The following is a 14,942-nucleotide window of genomic DNA, read 5'->3' as shown; positions in this document are numbered from 1 at the left end:
GTTTCAGCTTCGGCATCAGTCTTCCAATGAATATTTAGGACTGATCTCCTTTAGGATGGACTGGTTGGATCTCCTCACAGTCCAAGGGACTCTCAAGAGTCTTCTCCAGCACCACAGTCCAAAAGCATCAATTCTTTGGCACTTAGCTTTCTTTATAGTCCAACTCTCACATCCATACATGACTACTGGAAAAACTATAGCTTTGACTAGATGGACCTTTGTTGGCAAAGTAATGTCTCTGCTTTTTAATATGCTGTCTAGGTTCATCATAGCTTTTCACCCAAGAAGCAAGTGTCGTTAAATTTCATGGCTTCAGTCACCATCTGCAGTGATTTTGGAGCACCCAAAATTAGTCTCTCACTGTTTCCATTGCTTCCCCATCTATTTGCCATGAAGTGATGGGACTGCATGCCATGATCTTAGTTTTTTCAATTGAGTTTCAAGCCAACTTTTTCACTCTTCTCTTTCACTTTCATCAAGAGGCTCTTTAGTTCTTCTAAGCTTTCTGCCATAAGGGTGGTGTCATCTGCGTATCCGAGGTTGTTGATATTTCCTCTGGCAATCTTGATCCTAGCTTGTGAGTCATGCAGCCCCACATTTCACATGATGTACTCTGCATATGAGTTAAATAAGTAGGGTGACAATATACAGCCTTGATGTACTCCTTTCCCAACTGGGAACCAATCCATTGTTCCATGTCCGGTTCTAACTGTTGCTACTTGACCTGCATACAGATTTCTCAGGAGGCAGGTAAAGTGGTCTGGTTTTCCCATCTCTTTAAGAATTTCCCACAGTGTGTTGTGATCCACATAGTCAAAGGCTTTGGGGTAGTCAATAAAGCAGAAGTAGATGTTTTTCTGGAACCCTCTTGCTTTTTCTATGATCCAACAGATGTTGGCAATTTGATCTCTGGTTTCTCTGCCTTTTCTAAATCCAGCTTGAACATCTGGAAGTTCTCAGTTCATGTACTGCTGAAGCCTGGCTTGGAGAATTTCGAGCATTACTTTACTAGCATGTGAGATGACTGCAATTGTGCAGTAGTTTGAGCATTCCTTGGCATTGCCTTTCTTTGGAATTGGAATGAAAACTGACCTTTTCCAGTCCCGTGGCCACTGCTGAGTTTTCCAAATTTGCTGGCATATTGAGTGCAGCACTTTCACAGCATCATCTTTTAGTATTTGAAATAGCTCAACTGGAATTCCATCACCTCCACTAGCTTTGTTCATAGTGATGCTTCCTAAGGCCCACTTGACTTCACATTCTAGATGTCTGGCTCTTAGGTGAGTGATCACACCATCATGATTATCTGGGTCATGAAGATCTTTTTTGTACAGTTCTTTTGTGTATTCTTTCCACCTCTTCTTACTATCTTCTGCTTCTGTTAGGGCCATACCATTTTTGTCCTTTATTGTGCCTCTCTTTGCATGAAATATTCCCTTGGTATCTCTAATTTTCTTGAAGAGATCTCTAGTCTCTCCCATTCTATTGTTTTCCTCTATTTCTTTGCATTGATCACTGAGGAAGGGTTTCTTTTCTCTCCTTGCTATTCTTTGGAACTCTGCATTTAAATGGATATATCTTTTCTTTTCTCCTTTGCCTTTAGCTTCTCTTCTTTCCTCAGCTATTTGTAAAGCCTCCTCAGACAACCATTTTTCCTTTTTGCATTTCTTTTTGGGGATGGTCTTGATCACTGCCTCCTGTACAATGTCATGAAACTGTCCATATATCATCAGGCACTCTGTCTATCAGATCTAATCCCTTGAATTATTTGTCACTTCCACTGTATAATCATAAGGGGTTTGATTTAGATCATACTTGAATGGTCTAGTGGTTTTCCCTACTTTCTTCAATTTAAGTCTGAATTTTGCAATAAGGAGCTCATGATGTGAGCCACAGTCAGCTCTAGGTCTTGTTTTTGTTGACTGCATAGAGCTTCTCCATTTTCAGCTGCAAAGAATATAATCAATCTGATTTCAGTATTGACCATATGGTGATGCCCATATGTAGAGTTATCTCTTGTGTTTTTGGAAGAGTGTGTTTTCTATGACCAGTGCATTCTCTTGGCCAAACTCTGTTAGCCTCTGCCCTGCTTCATTTTGTATGCCAAGGCCAAACTTGCCTGTTACTCCAGGTATCTCTTGACTTCCTACTTTTGCATTCCAGTCCCCTATGATGAAAAGGACATCTTTTTTGGGTGTTAGTTCTAGAAGGTCTTTAGGTCTTCATAGAACTGTTCAGCTTCAGCTTCTTCGGATTAGTGGTTGGGGCATAGACTTGGATTACTGTGCTATTGAATGGTTTGCCTTCGAAACGAACAGAGATCATTCTGTTGTTTTTGAGATTGCACCCAGGTACTGCATTTTGGACTCTTGTTTATTATGAGGGCTACTCCATTTCTTCTAAGGGATTCTTGCCCACAGTAGAAGATACAATGGTCCTCTGACTTAAATTCACCCATTCCAGTCCATTTCAGTTCACTGATTCCTAAAATGTCAATGTTCACCCTTGCCATTTCCTGTTTGACCACATCCAATCTACCTTGATTCATGGACCTAACATTCCAGGTTCCTATGCAATATTGTTCTTTACAGCATCAGACTTTACTTCCATCACCAGTCACATCCACAACTGGGCGTTTTTGCTTTGGCTCTGTCTCTTCATTCTTTCTGGAGTTATTTCTTCTCCAGTAGCATAGTGGGCACCTACTGACCTGGTAGTTCATCTTTCAGTGTCATATCTTTTTGTCTTTTCATACTGTTCATGAGGTTCTCAAGGGAAGAATAAGTGAAGTGGTTTGCCATTCCCTTCTCCAGTGGACCTGGTGGCTTAGATGGTAAAGTGTCTGCCTACAATGCGGGAGACCCAGGTTCGATCCCTGGTTTGGGAAGATCCTCTGGAGAAGGAAATGGCAACCCACTCCAGTACTGTTGCCTTGAAAATCCCATGGACAGAGGAGCGTGGTAGGCCACAGTCCATGGGGTCACAAAGAGTCACACAAGACTGAGCAACTTCACTTTCTTTCTTTCTTTCTCTAGTGAACCATGTTTTGTCAGAACTCTCCACCATGACCCGTTTATCTTGGGTGGCCCTCCATGGCATGGCTCATAGTTTCACTGAGTTAGACAAGGCTGTGGTCCAAGCAATCAGTTTGATTAGTTTTCTGTGATTGTGGTTTTCATTCTGTCTGCCCTCAGATGGATGAGGAGGCTTATGGAAGCTTCTGATGGGAGAGACTGACTGTGGGGGAAACTGGGTTTTGTTCTGATGGGCAGGGGCATGCTCAGTGAATCTTTAATCCAATTTTCTATTGCTGGGTGGGGCTGTATTTCCTCCCTCTTGTTTGACCTGAGACCAAGCTGTGGCAGGGGTAGTGAAGATAGTGGGGACCTCTTTCCAAAGGTCTTGTGCACGCACTGCTGTATTCAGTGCCCCGACCCTGCAGCAGGCCACTGTCCACCTCTGTCTCTGCTGGAGACTCCTGGACACTCACAGGCAAGCCTGGGTCAGTCTCTTGTGGGGCCATTGCTCCTTTCTCCTGGGTCCTGCTTTGCAAAAGGTTTTGTTTCTGTCCTCCAAGAGTCTGTTTTCCCAATCCTGTGGAAGTACAGTAATCAAATCCCACTGGCCTCCAAAGTCAAATTCCCTGGGGATTCTCAGTCCCTTTGCCAGATCCCCAGGTTGGGAAATCTGTTGTGGGTCCTAGAACTTTCTTAACAGTGCCAGAATTTATTTGGTATAATTGTTCTGCAGTGTGTGGGTCGTCTGCTTGGCAGCTCTATGGTGAGGTTAATGGAGACCTCCTCCAAGAGGCCACATGCTGTGTCACCCAGATCTGCCGCACCCAAAGCCCCTGCCCATGTGGCAAGCCACCGATGACCTGTGCCTCCATGGGAGACACTCAAACACTGAAAGGACTGGTCTAGTTCAATCTCTGTGGGGTCTGGGTCCTGGCATGCACAAGGTTTTGTTTAAGCCCTCCGAACTTCTCTGGTGGGTATGGGGTTTGATTCTAAATGTGATTTCGCCCCTCCTATTGTCTTGCTGGGGCTTCTCCTTTGCCTTTGGCATGGGGTATCTTCTTCTTCTTCTTTTTAATCATAGCTAGTAATTGACTGAAAAGGCTGAAAATAAGCTTCATTCACAACCTCCAGGTGAGGTGACCATGAAACATGATGAAGAATACATGCTTACTTGATACGACTCTTCTGAAGGAAGAACATACTGATTGAGGTAGAGCTCTTTCCAAAGTGGCTTCAAATGTTTTTAGTTTCCTCTCAAACTTCTGCAGCTACATGCAAGTTATTTACAGTAAACAGATAGCCAACTACTACTGTTTATGATAACAGAGCTCCTTTGAGTTTAAAGACCTCAGTAGGTACTGAAACTGGGCTGCCTTCCCTTAAGAATTTAGGCTAAATGGATTGTATTGTCAGTCGGGAATGACCTAAGGGAACCATTGCCCAGTAAGCTGATTTTACACCCACAACTGGAGTGGGCTGTTACTATTAACTGGAACGTATCTCAAGAGAAATCTATTTCTTAAACCTTAAGGGTTTATAGGATCAATTTCCATCTAGAAATTGTTATGGTTGAGTGCCTATAATGTATCAGACTCTGTTAAGACCTATGTGTATATTATCACATTTGCTGTTGTTCAGTTACTAAGTTGTGTCTGACTCTTTGTGACCCCATGGACGATAGCACACCAGGCTACCCTGTCCTTCACTATCTCCTGGAGTTTGCTCAAACTCACGTCCATTGAGTCAGTGATGCCATCCACCCGTCTCATTCCCTGTCATCCCCTTCTCCTCTTGCTCTCCATCTGCACTCGCCCAAAATGGCACTGCTAAGCTGCTAAGTCGCTTCAGTCGTGTCCGACTCTGTGCGACCCCATAGACGGCAGCCCACCAGGCTCCCCCGTCCCTGGGATTCTCCAGGCAAGAACACTGGAGTGGTTGCCATTTCCTTCTCCAATGCATGAAAGTGAAAAGTGAAAGGGAAGTCGCTCAGTCATGTCCGACTCTTTGCGACCCCATGGACTGCAGCCTACCAGGCTCCTCTGCCCATGGGTTTTTCCAGGCAAGAGTACTGGAGTGGGGTGCCGTTGCCTTCTCTGAAAGGGTAGTTGATTTTAAATGACTAGATCTGAAATATGCTGTTTTTATCATGTCACTTCTTTCTCTCAGTTTTTTTTCAGTAATAGGCATAGCCCCATTACTTTATGTTGGGTGACTATGCATTACTTTTCAATTTGATCAATATTGCCTACAAAGTGCCACCTCTGATCAGCTACTGAATCCTGATAACTGCTGGAAATAAATGCTGACACCTGTGACCTACGTGATCCCTCTGTTACTACGTTCTGACTAGTTGATGTAATACGACAAACATTTTATAAGGAACCCAATAGATTGTATTTTGTCTAAGTAAATGAATTCTGAATGCAGTTTAGTGAATTTTGCAAAAGAAACACCAAACAAGTTCCTCTCTCTCCCCAACTTAAAAAAAAAAAAAACAGTTGCATATACACCAACAATTTACACAGACCATACTCGGTCAATGAACTAGGAGCACGCGCACATGCAGCATTCTTGTGTGTGGGCATTTAATGTGTTCTAGCAAGGCCTTGGCACATGCACAACATAACCAGTGCTTACATGGCCTCAGTGCAGAACCTCCTTGAAGGCAGAGGAGAGAAAAAGAACATTAGGCGTGGGTAGGCGTGCTATGATAATTCGTTATTTTCACTCCTGTGAATGCTTCTTGGTGCTCTGTCCCATTTTGTGTTTCTCTACTTACATGCTGTCTTGATGAAGGACTGCAGTTGGAAGGCCTGTGTATTCTTTTGCTCACTCCTTCCTGCCCCAAGACATGCTTCCCAATAGGCAAAATAGGACACTGAATGGGGAGCTCCCATTCTCCTGGTAATTCTCCCCATCTAACAAATCAAATTTTCCTTGAGCAGATTCCATGGGGGCTGTCTTAAATGCTCCATATTGATAGGACATTGGAGAAGTGTTTCTTTTTATTTCCTTCTGGTCCCTGCCATCTTTCCCATCATTCAAGGAAGAATAGAGAAAAAGCAAAACAGAAACAGAGTAGGGCAATACAGGAATTTTCAGCCTTTTCTAAAGTGCTGTGTATCTCTGCAATTAGGACAACCTTTTGAAACTTAAAAAAAAATCTCCCTTAATTAGGACTGACCTCATCTGAGGAGCTGTAGCAGCCCAGCCCTGTCCTCCATAGGCCTTGGCAGCTAAGGTGAGTAGGGCTCTCTCTCTTTCCCATAGCTCTGCTCAGGAAGCTGCCAGAGAGCTCTTAGGCAGTATCAGCAGACAGGAAGTGGGGTGGGAGTGAGCGGGGTCTCCACCCATTAGCAGCTGCTTAAGTGGTAGGCAGGGGAGCTTTTCTACGGAGAAATTCAGGTCAGCAGATCCTCTAGACCAATTTATACCACATGCTACCCAGTTGTGGAAGTAAATTCAAATGCTAAGAAAGGACCTGAACTGCCAATCTCCTTATTTTTTTCCTACCTTCGGCTTGGCACCCAAAAGAATAAAAGAAGAACAATCGGACTTGGTGGTTTAAAGGGAATTACTAAGCAACTGGAAGGAAGTGAAGGCAGCACAGACCAAGGGAAGCTGTCTTCACGGAACATCATGTACCAGTGATTAAATGTCAAGACCCATCATTGTCCAAGTGGTGACGTCTACACAGGTTTAGTAACCCGCTCATTCAGATTTAACCAAAAGACAGATTATCAGAATCTTTGGGGGAAGGCAGTGGGTGGAGTAGGGAATGGAGTGAAGTAATTTTGAAAAAAATGATTTCATAACTTTTTTTAAAAAAGCACAACAATATTATCACCTCAGTGGTTTTCTGCTACAGTCTATTCTAGTAAAATGTGAAATAGAGGTTTTGCCAAAAGTAGAGAAACTATTTCCAAATAAGTCATTATGCATTTCATTACAACTCTAAAATAAAAATGTCTAAACATGTTTGTCCATCAGACTTTAGTGCTTTTTTGTTAGCACTTTCCTGTGGAAGAAGCTTGACTTTTTCTTATGCTACTTCCTTAACAATAAGCTAGTATGGCTTTAACAAGTGGCTAGGAGAAGGGTTCATAATTTTATACTGTATACTGAAAAATAATTTTTTACATTCCCTCAACAATAGGAAAACGTTAAATGATTACCTCTGTAAATCTGTTCCGATTGGCTTGCAAGCCAACTTTCACTACCTCAAAAGGGTTGACCACGATAGCTTCTGTTAGTCCAGATCCCAGTCCAGCAACGGCAAATGTCTAGAAAAATTAAGTCAATCAGTACTTTAAAACAAGTTATCATGTGTATGAGGTTAAACATCTTACTCATTACACTATGCAGCTGAATGTTATAATGAGAATGGAGAAACTCATATAAATGCACCATATACCATTACTAAACAGCTTTAGATCTTGATTCAATGCTGACAATTCATGAAGCAGAAATTACAGAGGCCACAAACCACATCCTAACAATTCAAAATAAAACGTCAAAGCCCCGTCAACAATGACATTGTCCTTTAATGAGAAGCAAGGTTGTTTTATGTATTTAAGGTGGATACTAAAACACCTGCGCATGTAACGACTAAGAGTTTGACTTAGTGAAAGGAGAGCTTCGTTTTTAAACAACTGCTCAAACACATTTAGCGAGCATATAAAAAATTCAAGGAGCAGAACCAGCAATAAAATGTTTATAAAAAGCTAAATTTCAGGTAACCAAAGAGTATAGTTGAAAATATTTAAATATATAGCCACATTCTTAGAGTCACTATTCGAGGAAGTTAAGAAACAAAAAATCATTTTAAAATTCTTACTTTATCTGTTTTTTTAAAATTGAGCCCTATTCTTCCAGACCTAGAAGCTGAGGGATAAAGGTTGAGGTCAGAAATTGCTAGGTTATCTTGAAGGGCTCAAATAAAATCTAGAACATTCAGCAAATGGTAACTGTGTCTCGGGTTATTTTCTACCTGTTAAGAATTTCTGCACTAGGAAAGAACAACTTTTAGAATTTTCTTCTGAATAGAATGCTGAAGGGTTTTTTTCAGAAACTTAAATAACTACAACTATTAAAACACACACACACTTGGCAGGAAAACAAAATAAAACAAAGTTTCAAGCCTTCAAACAGATGCTGGAAAAAATAATTCTTTAGTGCTGAAGCTCAAACTCCAGGAGAAGTTATACTATATACAACTAGGAGAAGAAAAACGAAGAGTACAGAACCGAAGCTCTTATTAGGAGTCTATAATAGGAGACTAAAAGAGAAAAGGAAGAAAACAATGTTCTATATCCTTAGAAGGGGAGGCAAGATGGAACCAGGGTAGGATCCAGAGCCAGGGGGTCTGGGTTTAGGTTCTGATTCTGCCATCTTATTGGCTGTGTGACCAAAGCTGCCATGTATAGTAGTTTACGCACAAAGGTGCATGTGGAGGCTGAAATCACCCTGCACTGTATTTGCCAAGTGGGAGTTCTGGAAAGCCATTAGTCAGGAAAAAGGAGCACCTTTTCATAATTCACACAAAAACACCATGTGTGTCAGCAGCAACTCTGTATAAATAACTGAATCTTTTAAAGACAATGCGGTGCATACAATGGAATATGACTCAGCCATTAAAAAGAATGCAATACTGCCATTTGCAAGAACATGGATGGACCTGGAAATTACTACTAAGCAAAATGTGTCAAAGACAAATCTCATAGGATATCACTTATATTTGGAATCTAAAAAAAAAAAAAAAAGTGATACAAATGAGCTTATTTACAAAACAGAAACAGATTCACATACTTAGAGAACAAACATTATTACCAGAGGGGAAGGGAGGAGGGGAGGGATAACTTGGGGGTTGGGATTGACATGTACACATTACTATATTTAAAATAAAATGTCTTTTCATGAAAAAAAAAAAACGAATTTTTTATGCCACAGTTTTCTCATCTGCAAAATGGAGACTATAATATCTAATCTTTGTATTTAATAAGATTATTATGAGGGTCAAAATCATGTGTGAAAGCCTCTTGTAAATTGCTGTTACTGTTACTAAAAACCACTGTTACTGTTGCACAAAGAGGAAGAACAAGATTTTAGACAGATTTCAGGAGAGGATAACTAACAATGTTTTCTTTTAATGCCCCTTCATCACAATTTTAAACATATCTGTATAGGGTAACAGACCAAATACTTTATTCATTTATCTCAGACTCCCATCATGGAAGCCAAAAGCAGAAGAAAAAGAAAAAATACTAGTCCCAAACTCTTCTGACTGAAAAAAGCTAAAATCCAGATGTTCAGGTTTTTATTACTACATGCAACCTTCCAAGTAATTCACTTTTTTGTTCTTCTATAAAACTCAGCTACATTTGCTGTCAGAACTAGTGTTCAGCAGTCCCTAGTCAAAAGAATTGATCAGCTATCAGCATATCATGTTACTCTGGTTGTTCCAGAGACAGTGCTAACTGTCAGGTTCCCAGCCTCCCAGGCTTTTCACGGAGAGCACCAAGGGACATTTAAGGGCTGTTTAAGTGTCTAGCTGTATCAAAGAGAAACTGCAACAAATGAGTTCAAGAAAAGAGAAAAACTGTATACAGTTTGCATGAATTCAGTGAAAGGATCTGGCGTGGCCAAATGCTTTTCTTTTTGAATTATCAAGAAAGAAGCATGGTCTCTCACATGGTACAGATGCTCTACCCAGGAACACCCAGCTGACCCTCTGGAAACCATCCTCTTTTTAGCAAGATGTTTCCAAAGTGAAGGGAGACAGTCAGGGAAGACACTGAGGAATTAATTAATTTTAGGACTCATGCTACCACTTCTCCTTCCATGAGAGGCCTCCTCACAGCCCCCTTGTTTAAGCAGGAGCCTGGACCAGAGGTTTCCTTGTTGTAACACAAAGCAACACTATTGGGTTTCTTAACTGGAGCCTTCCTAGAAAGGGAGCATGTATGATTTAAAAAAAAAAAAACAAAGCAGCTAATTCTTAATCAGTCTTTGGTGTTCTTTAGTTGCTCAGTCATGTCTATTTTGCAACCCCACAGACTGTAGCCTGCCAGGCTCCGCTGTCCATGGGATTTCCCAGGCAAGAATACTGGAGTGGGTTGCCATTTCCTTCTCCAGGGGATCTTCCAGACCCCGGGGTAGAACCCGTGTCTCCTGCATTGCAAGTGGATTCTTTACCGCTGAGCCACCGGGGAAGCCCAGTGAATTACCGCTTCCCCGGTGGCTCAGCGGTAAAGAATCCCCCTGCAATGCAAAAGCCGTGGGAGGGACAGTTTTGAATTCCTGGATCCAGACGATCCCCTGGAGGGAGAACATGGCAGCCCACTCCAGTATTCTTGCCTGGAGAATCCCATGGACAGAGGAGCCTGGTGGGCTAGGATCCATAGGGTCGCCAAGAGTTGGACACTGAAGCAACTGAGCATGCAAAGTAACTAAAGAGCTGAAGCTCCGAATGCCTCCCCTTTGGCTGGTAAACTGCCAGGTAAACTGGAGGATGGAAGGTACATTGTAAGGTACATTCGTAAAAGTTGGAAAGCACATTGTCACTTGGAGGGCCAAGGTAGTTTTAGTTTAGTTTAGTCTTGTTTTGCAGATTTTGAGGAGAAATTATTGCACTGGCTCTTTCTGGGGTTCTCGCTGCACTCATACAACACACTTGGCCAATATAATTTAACTTGTTTTGTGAAAAGCAACAAAATCACTAAGAAAGAAAGGAGTGGTATCTACAAATGTTCAAATCACCAAATGACTTTTACGTAGTAGTTGATCTGACATTGTAAGGTCACTGTTCTCCCCACCTATAAAAGGTCCCTCAATGTGCATCTGACCACAGAGTGATCTGAAGTCCCAGACTTACTACAGCTTGAGCAAGAGCTGGAAAAGTGACCTGTTAGGAAATAATTTTAGGTACATTGACTTTCACATAAATAGATATGTGTAGTATGTATGTAAACACATGCATTTTTTGGGGTTTAAAGGAGTCTTTGACAAATGTACCCTTTATTTTATATTCTTGACCATATCTCATATGGGCCTTTCCACACATATCATTATTATCATAAATTCATCACTGAGAGCTATAAAATAGCTAAATTGTGAGTTATTAGGAAGATGGCTTTCAACAAGTAGCTGAACATTGAATAACTCAAATTCATATTTTAGTAGCTGAGCTTGGGGAATCAAAAGGGTTTTTGTTTCCAGATTTTGCATTATGAAATCACACACACACTTAAGTATAATAAATACTCTCACTTACCAATGCTGGTGACAGTGATACATATCCAAGCAATTTCTTGTACTGCTCAAAGGTGAAAAACTGTGAAACAAAACCAAACTCAGAGATTTATAACAATTTCCTGCAGCAAACCTTTAAATTGACTCAAATTTCTTTAGTAAATCATTATATTCACTAGCAACTTAAAAAATGATAAACCATCGAACACAGTTTTTAACCCAGTCTCGGGTAGTTGCTATTGAATCTTGCCTGAACATTCACATTTTTAAATGCAGCTATAATAACCTACAGAAGAGCTGATGGAATCCTTTATAGCAGTAAATGAACCATACAGCTGCCATTTACCATGACCATTTTCAGTTTCCCTAGACATCAATAGACTTCTTTTTTATGGCAGTGATTCAAAATTATAGGCATAGAGACCCAAAGTCTTCGGTGTCCTATGTTTTCTCTCTGACCTGCTTTCCCAGTGAATGCCCAATTTTCTAAACCCCTTATAAAAGACACTCCTCGGCTGTAACTCGCATTTACATTGCTGTGTATCTCTGCTGTTCCATGGGATTTCTAAACACTCAATAATGATGAAGATGCTACGATAAACTAGGAAAGGACCCAACAAGGACACATCTAATCTGTCCCCTGCCTGAAAGTAAAACTGTCCTCAATCCGAATGAAGAAAGACAGCTGTTTAATCTTCCCTTTAAAATCTAATGATGATGATGAAGATTTTGTTGGTTCTTTCAATAGTTGATGTTTAATATAATTTTCTCTGTGAAGGGATTTCTATGGAGGCAAATCTAATCAGTCACTTTGTATAATATGCCCCAAATAAATTTTTCTCCTCTCTTTCTATGCTATGCATTTTGGACAACAAATCTGGTTGAACATGATGCTTCGCTGCAGGATTCTCTGTTAGGTACTCTGCCAAAATTACTGATAAAACACTCTCTTGGGTCTTGCTAGGGTCTGATTCTCAAGACTACAGAAATGGCATGGGCATTTTAAGGTCTTAAATGTCTTCTACTTTATTACTTTATAACCCAGTATAATGGAGCAAGAAAAAAATGTAGACTTGAAAGCCAGATAATATTCTGTTGTTAGAAAGAGGTAGTTACATGTAGACATGGCTCTCATGAATCTTTGGGCAGTTCAAGAGTCTTTATGTCATCAGACAGATTGATTCTTTTAAAGACTCAGGAATGATTTTTGTGCTATGGTCCTTTAGATCACCTATGGATGTAGACTTCCATAGAGCAGGAATTCATTCTTTCATTGATTTGACAAATATTTCTTGGTTCACACACTGGGGATGCAGCATAAACAAGGAGAAACCCCTGCCTTCTTGGTAATAACCATCCAGTGGATGGTAATAACCCAGAAACTATCCTGATGTTCAACTAGTAACACCAGGAGCCACCACAGTTTTGATGAGAGATGTATTAGAAATGATTAAAAGGACAAGGGTTATGGTCTTGGGTTCAAAAAATAATTTAGGTTTTTCTCTCTTCTCATGGTCATCATCATAACAATTCTCTGATAATCACTTTATGTGGATTTTTACATGAGCAGTCCTAGGTTTGAATCCTGACTTAGCTCTGGAAGCATAGCTTGACCTTTCTGACCTTGAGGACACAAGACTTCACTTCTAGAGTAGTCCTTAAATAAAAGAACTTGAGGAAGATTTCTTGATAGTCCCGGCACACAGGAGACTTTCAGATAATCTTAGTTTCCATTTCCTTTCTTCACTTTGGGACTAAAGGAACCATAGATTCCTCATTGACATGGATCATTCACGAGAGCCTGCTGTGGTCCAGGAAACATGCTAAGGCCTTTGCACAGGCTACTGCATTTAATCCATATGACAGGTTATAGCGCAATCATGATTCCCATTTGTAGATATCTGTCCTGCAGCTAGGGAGTCAAAGGATTGAGGTTTCTTACTACGTCTGACTCCAAAGCCTGAATTTGCTCTCAACCACTATACTGTACTACTCACTGCTGAGCCATGATTTTTAGTGGTTTGGGAAGAGATTCTCTGCACTAGAATTTTCTTCCTGCTGAAATCTTCTTGCCTTCCCTGACCCTGGAAGCTGAATTCCTTAAGACAGAAGATTTCAAACTTTTTTTTAAATTTAAATTTATTTATTTTAATTGGAGGCTAATTACTTTACAATATTGTATTGGTTTTGCCATACGTCAACATGAATCCGCCACGGGTGTACACGTGTTCCCCATCCTGAACCCCCCTCCCACCTCCCTTCCCGTACCATCCCTCTGGGTCATCTCAGTGCACCAGCCCCGACCATCCTATATCCTGCATCGAACCTGGACTGGCGATTCCTTTCTTATATGATGTTATACATGTTTCAATACCATTCTCCCAAATCATCCCACCCTCTCCCTCTCCCACAGAGTTTGACCACAATCTAAGTAAAAATTATTTGCCCAACTCAGGTACATACATGTACGCTGCACACACTCACATTTATAACGGGAACGAAACACTGCCGTAAACAATGTTTACCCCTTCACTATGTGTAATGCATTCTGTTTCTACTCTATTTCATCAGAAATTTTTTTCTGGTGACCCACTAAATTGATTTCAGAGCTCACAGGTCATGGCCTATATTTTGGAAACATGCTCTAAGGGGTCCATGTGAGTTCAGGAAAGTTCTGGGAGAGGATGGACCTCGCAGAATGCCTCATTACCTTGTTCCCTTCCAGGGTGAGTATGCATTTTTCCTTTCTGACTTTCTGTCATGAAAAGAAATGATAGACCAAAGAGATCTCGAAGAAGTGTGGGAACATGGGCTTGATGTGCTGGGCTGTGCTTAGTCGCTCAGTCATGTCCTACTCTTTGTGACCCCATGGACTGTAGCCCATCAGGCTCCTCTGTCCTTGGGGATTCTCCAGGTAAGAATGCTGGAGTGGGCTGCCATGCCCTCCTCCAGGGAATCTTCCCAACCCAGGGATAAAACCCAGGTCTCCTGCACTGCAGGCTGATTCTTCACTGTCTGAGCCACCAGGGAAGCCCAAGAATACTGGAGTGGGTAGCTATCCCTTCTCCAGGGGATCTTCCCAACTCAGGAATTGAACCAGGGTCTCCTGCATTGCAGGTGGAATCTTTACCAGCTGAGCTACCAGGGAATCCCGGACTTGACCTGTAACTCTAAGCAGTTCTCACAGGGAATTCCAAGTCTACACTTTGGGGCAATTCTAGGCTTTTCATGTTCCCATCTCTAAAACTTTAAAAAAATAAAGAGAAGCTACCACTAGCTGGTTGGTACTCATCAGCAGTCTGCCTGGAAGATTCTGGTTATGGCTGGGATGAAGTGATTCAGGTTCCTGGCAGTAAAGAAGCCTCATAGATCAGTGATAAGTTGCTAATAGACTAAATCCAAAAGTAATGAACAATATGTATTACATATTCTAAGAAACAAACAGTGCTTTGAACTTAAAACCAAACTTGTTTTAATTTCTACCTTTACAATCAAAGTCTAAATTATTGAATATAAATAAAACAATATCTCAAGAAAGGAAAAGTTAAAATCTTTTAAAATGGATTTCCAACAATATTAAAATAATGTAATGTCATTACAATGTGAAACCCATTATTAGCTAAAAATATTCATTCATTCAACAGATATTTATTGAATGTCTCCCATGTATAA

General features: G+C 41.0%; 1 protein-coding gene across 1 annotated transcript in view; it reads right to left on the bottom strand.

Annotated features, from left to right (window-relative positions):
* The window catches only part of SLC25A21 (solute carrier family 25 member 21), a 216,826-nt gene that overhangs the window by 41,145 nt on the left and 160,739 nt on the right, over nt 1-14,942 (bottom strand). Inside the window, exons 6-7 of the mRNA XM_040257101.1 lie at nt 11,293-11,352; nt 7,196-7,303 (exon numbers count right to left, since the gene is read on the bottom strand). Of these exons, the coding sequence (XP_040113035.1) occupies nt 7,196-7,303; nt 11,293-11,352 (168 nt within the window). The remainder of the gene's footprint in view (nt 1-7,195; nt 7,304-11,292; nt 11,353-14,942) is intronic.

Source organism: Oryx dammah, unplaced genomic scaffold (genome assembly GCF_014754425.2).
Source record: "Oryx dammah isolate SB20612 unplaced genomic scaffold, SCBI_Odam_1.1 HiC_scaffold_16, whole genome shotgun sequence".
Lineage (NCBI taxonomy): Eukaryota > Metazoa > Chordata > Mammalia > Artiodactyla > Bovidae > Oryx > Oryx dammah.
The sequence above is the reverse complement of the archived record's forward strand: the minus strand, read 5'-3'. Positions and strand labels throughout refer to the sequence as shown.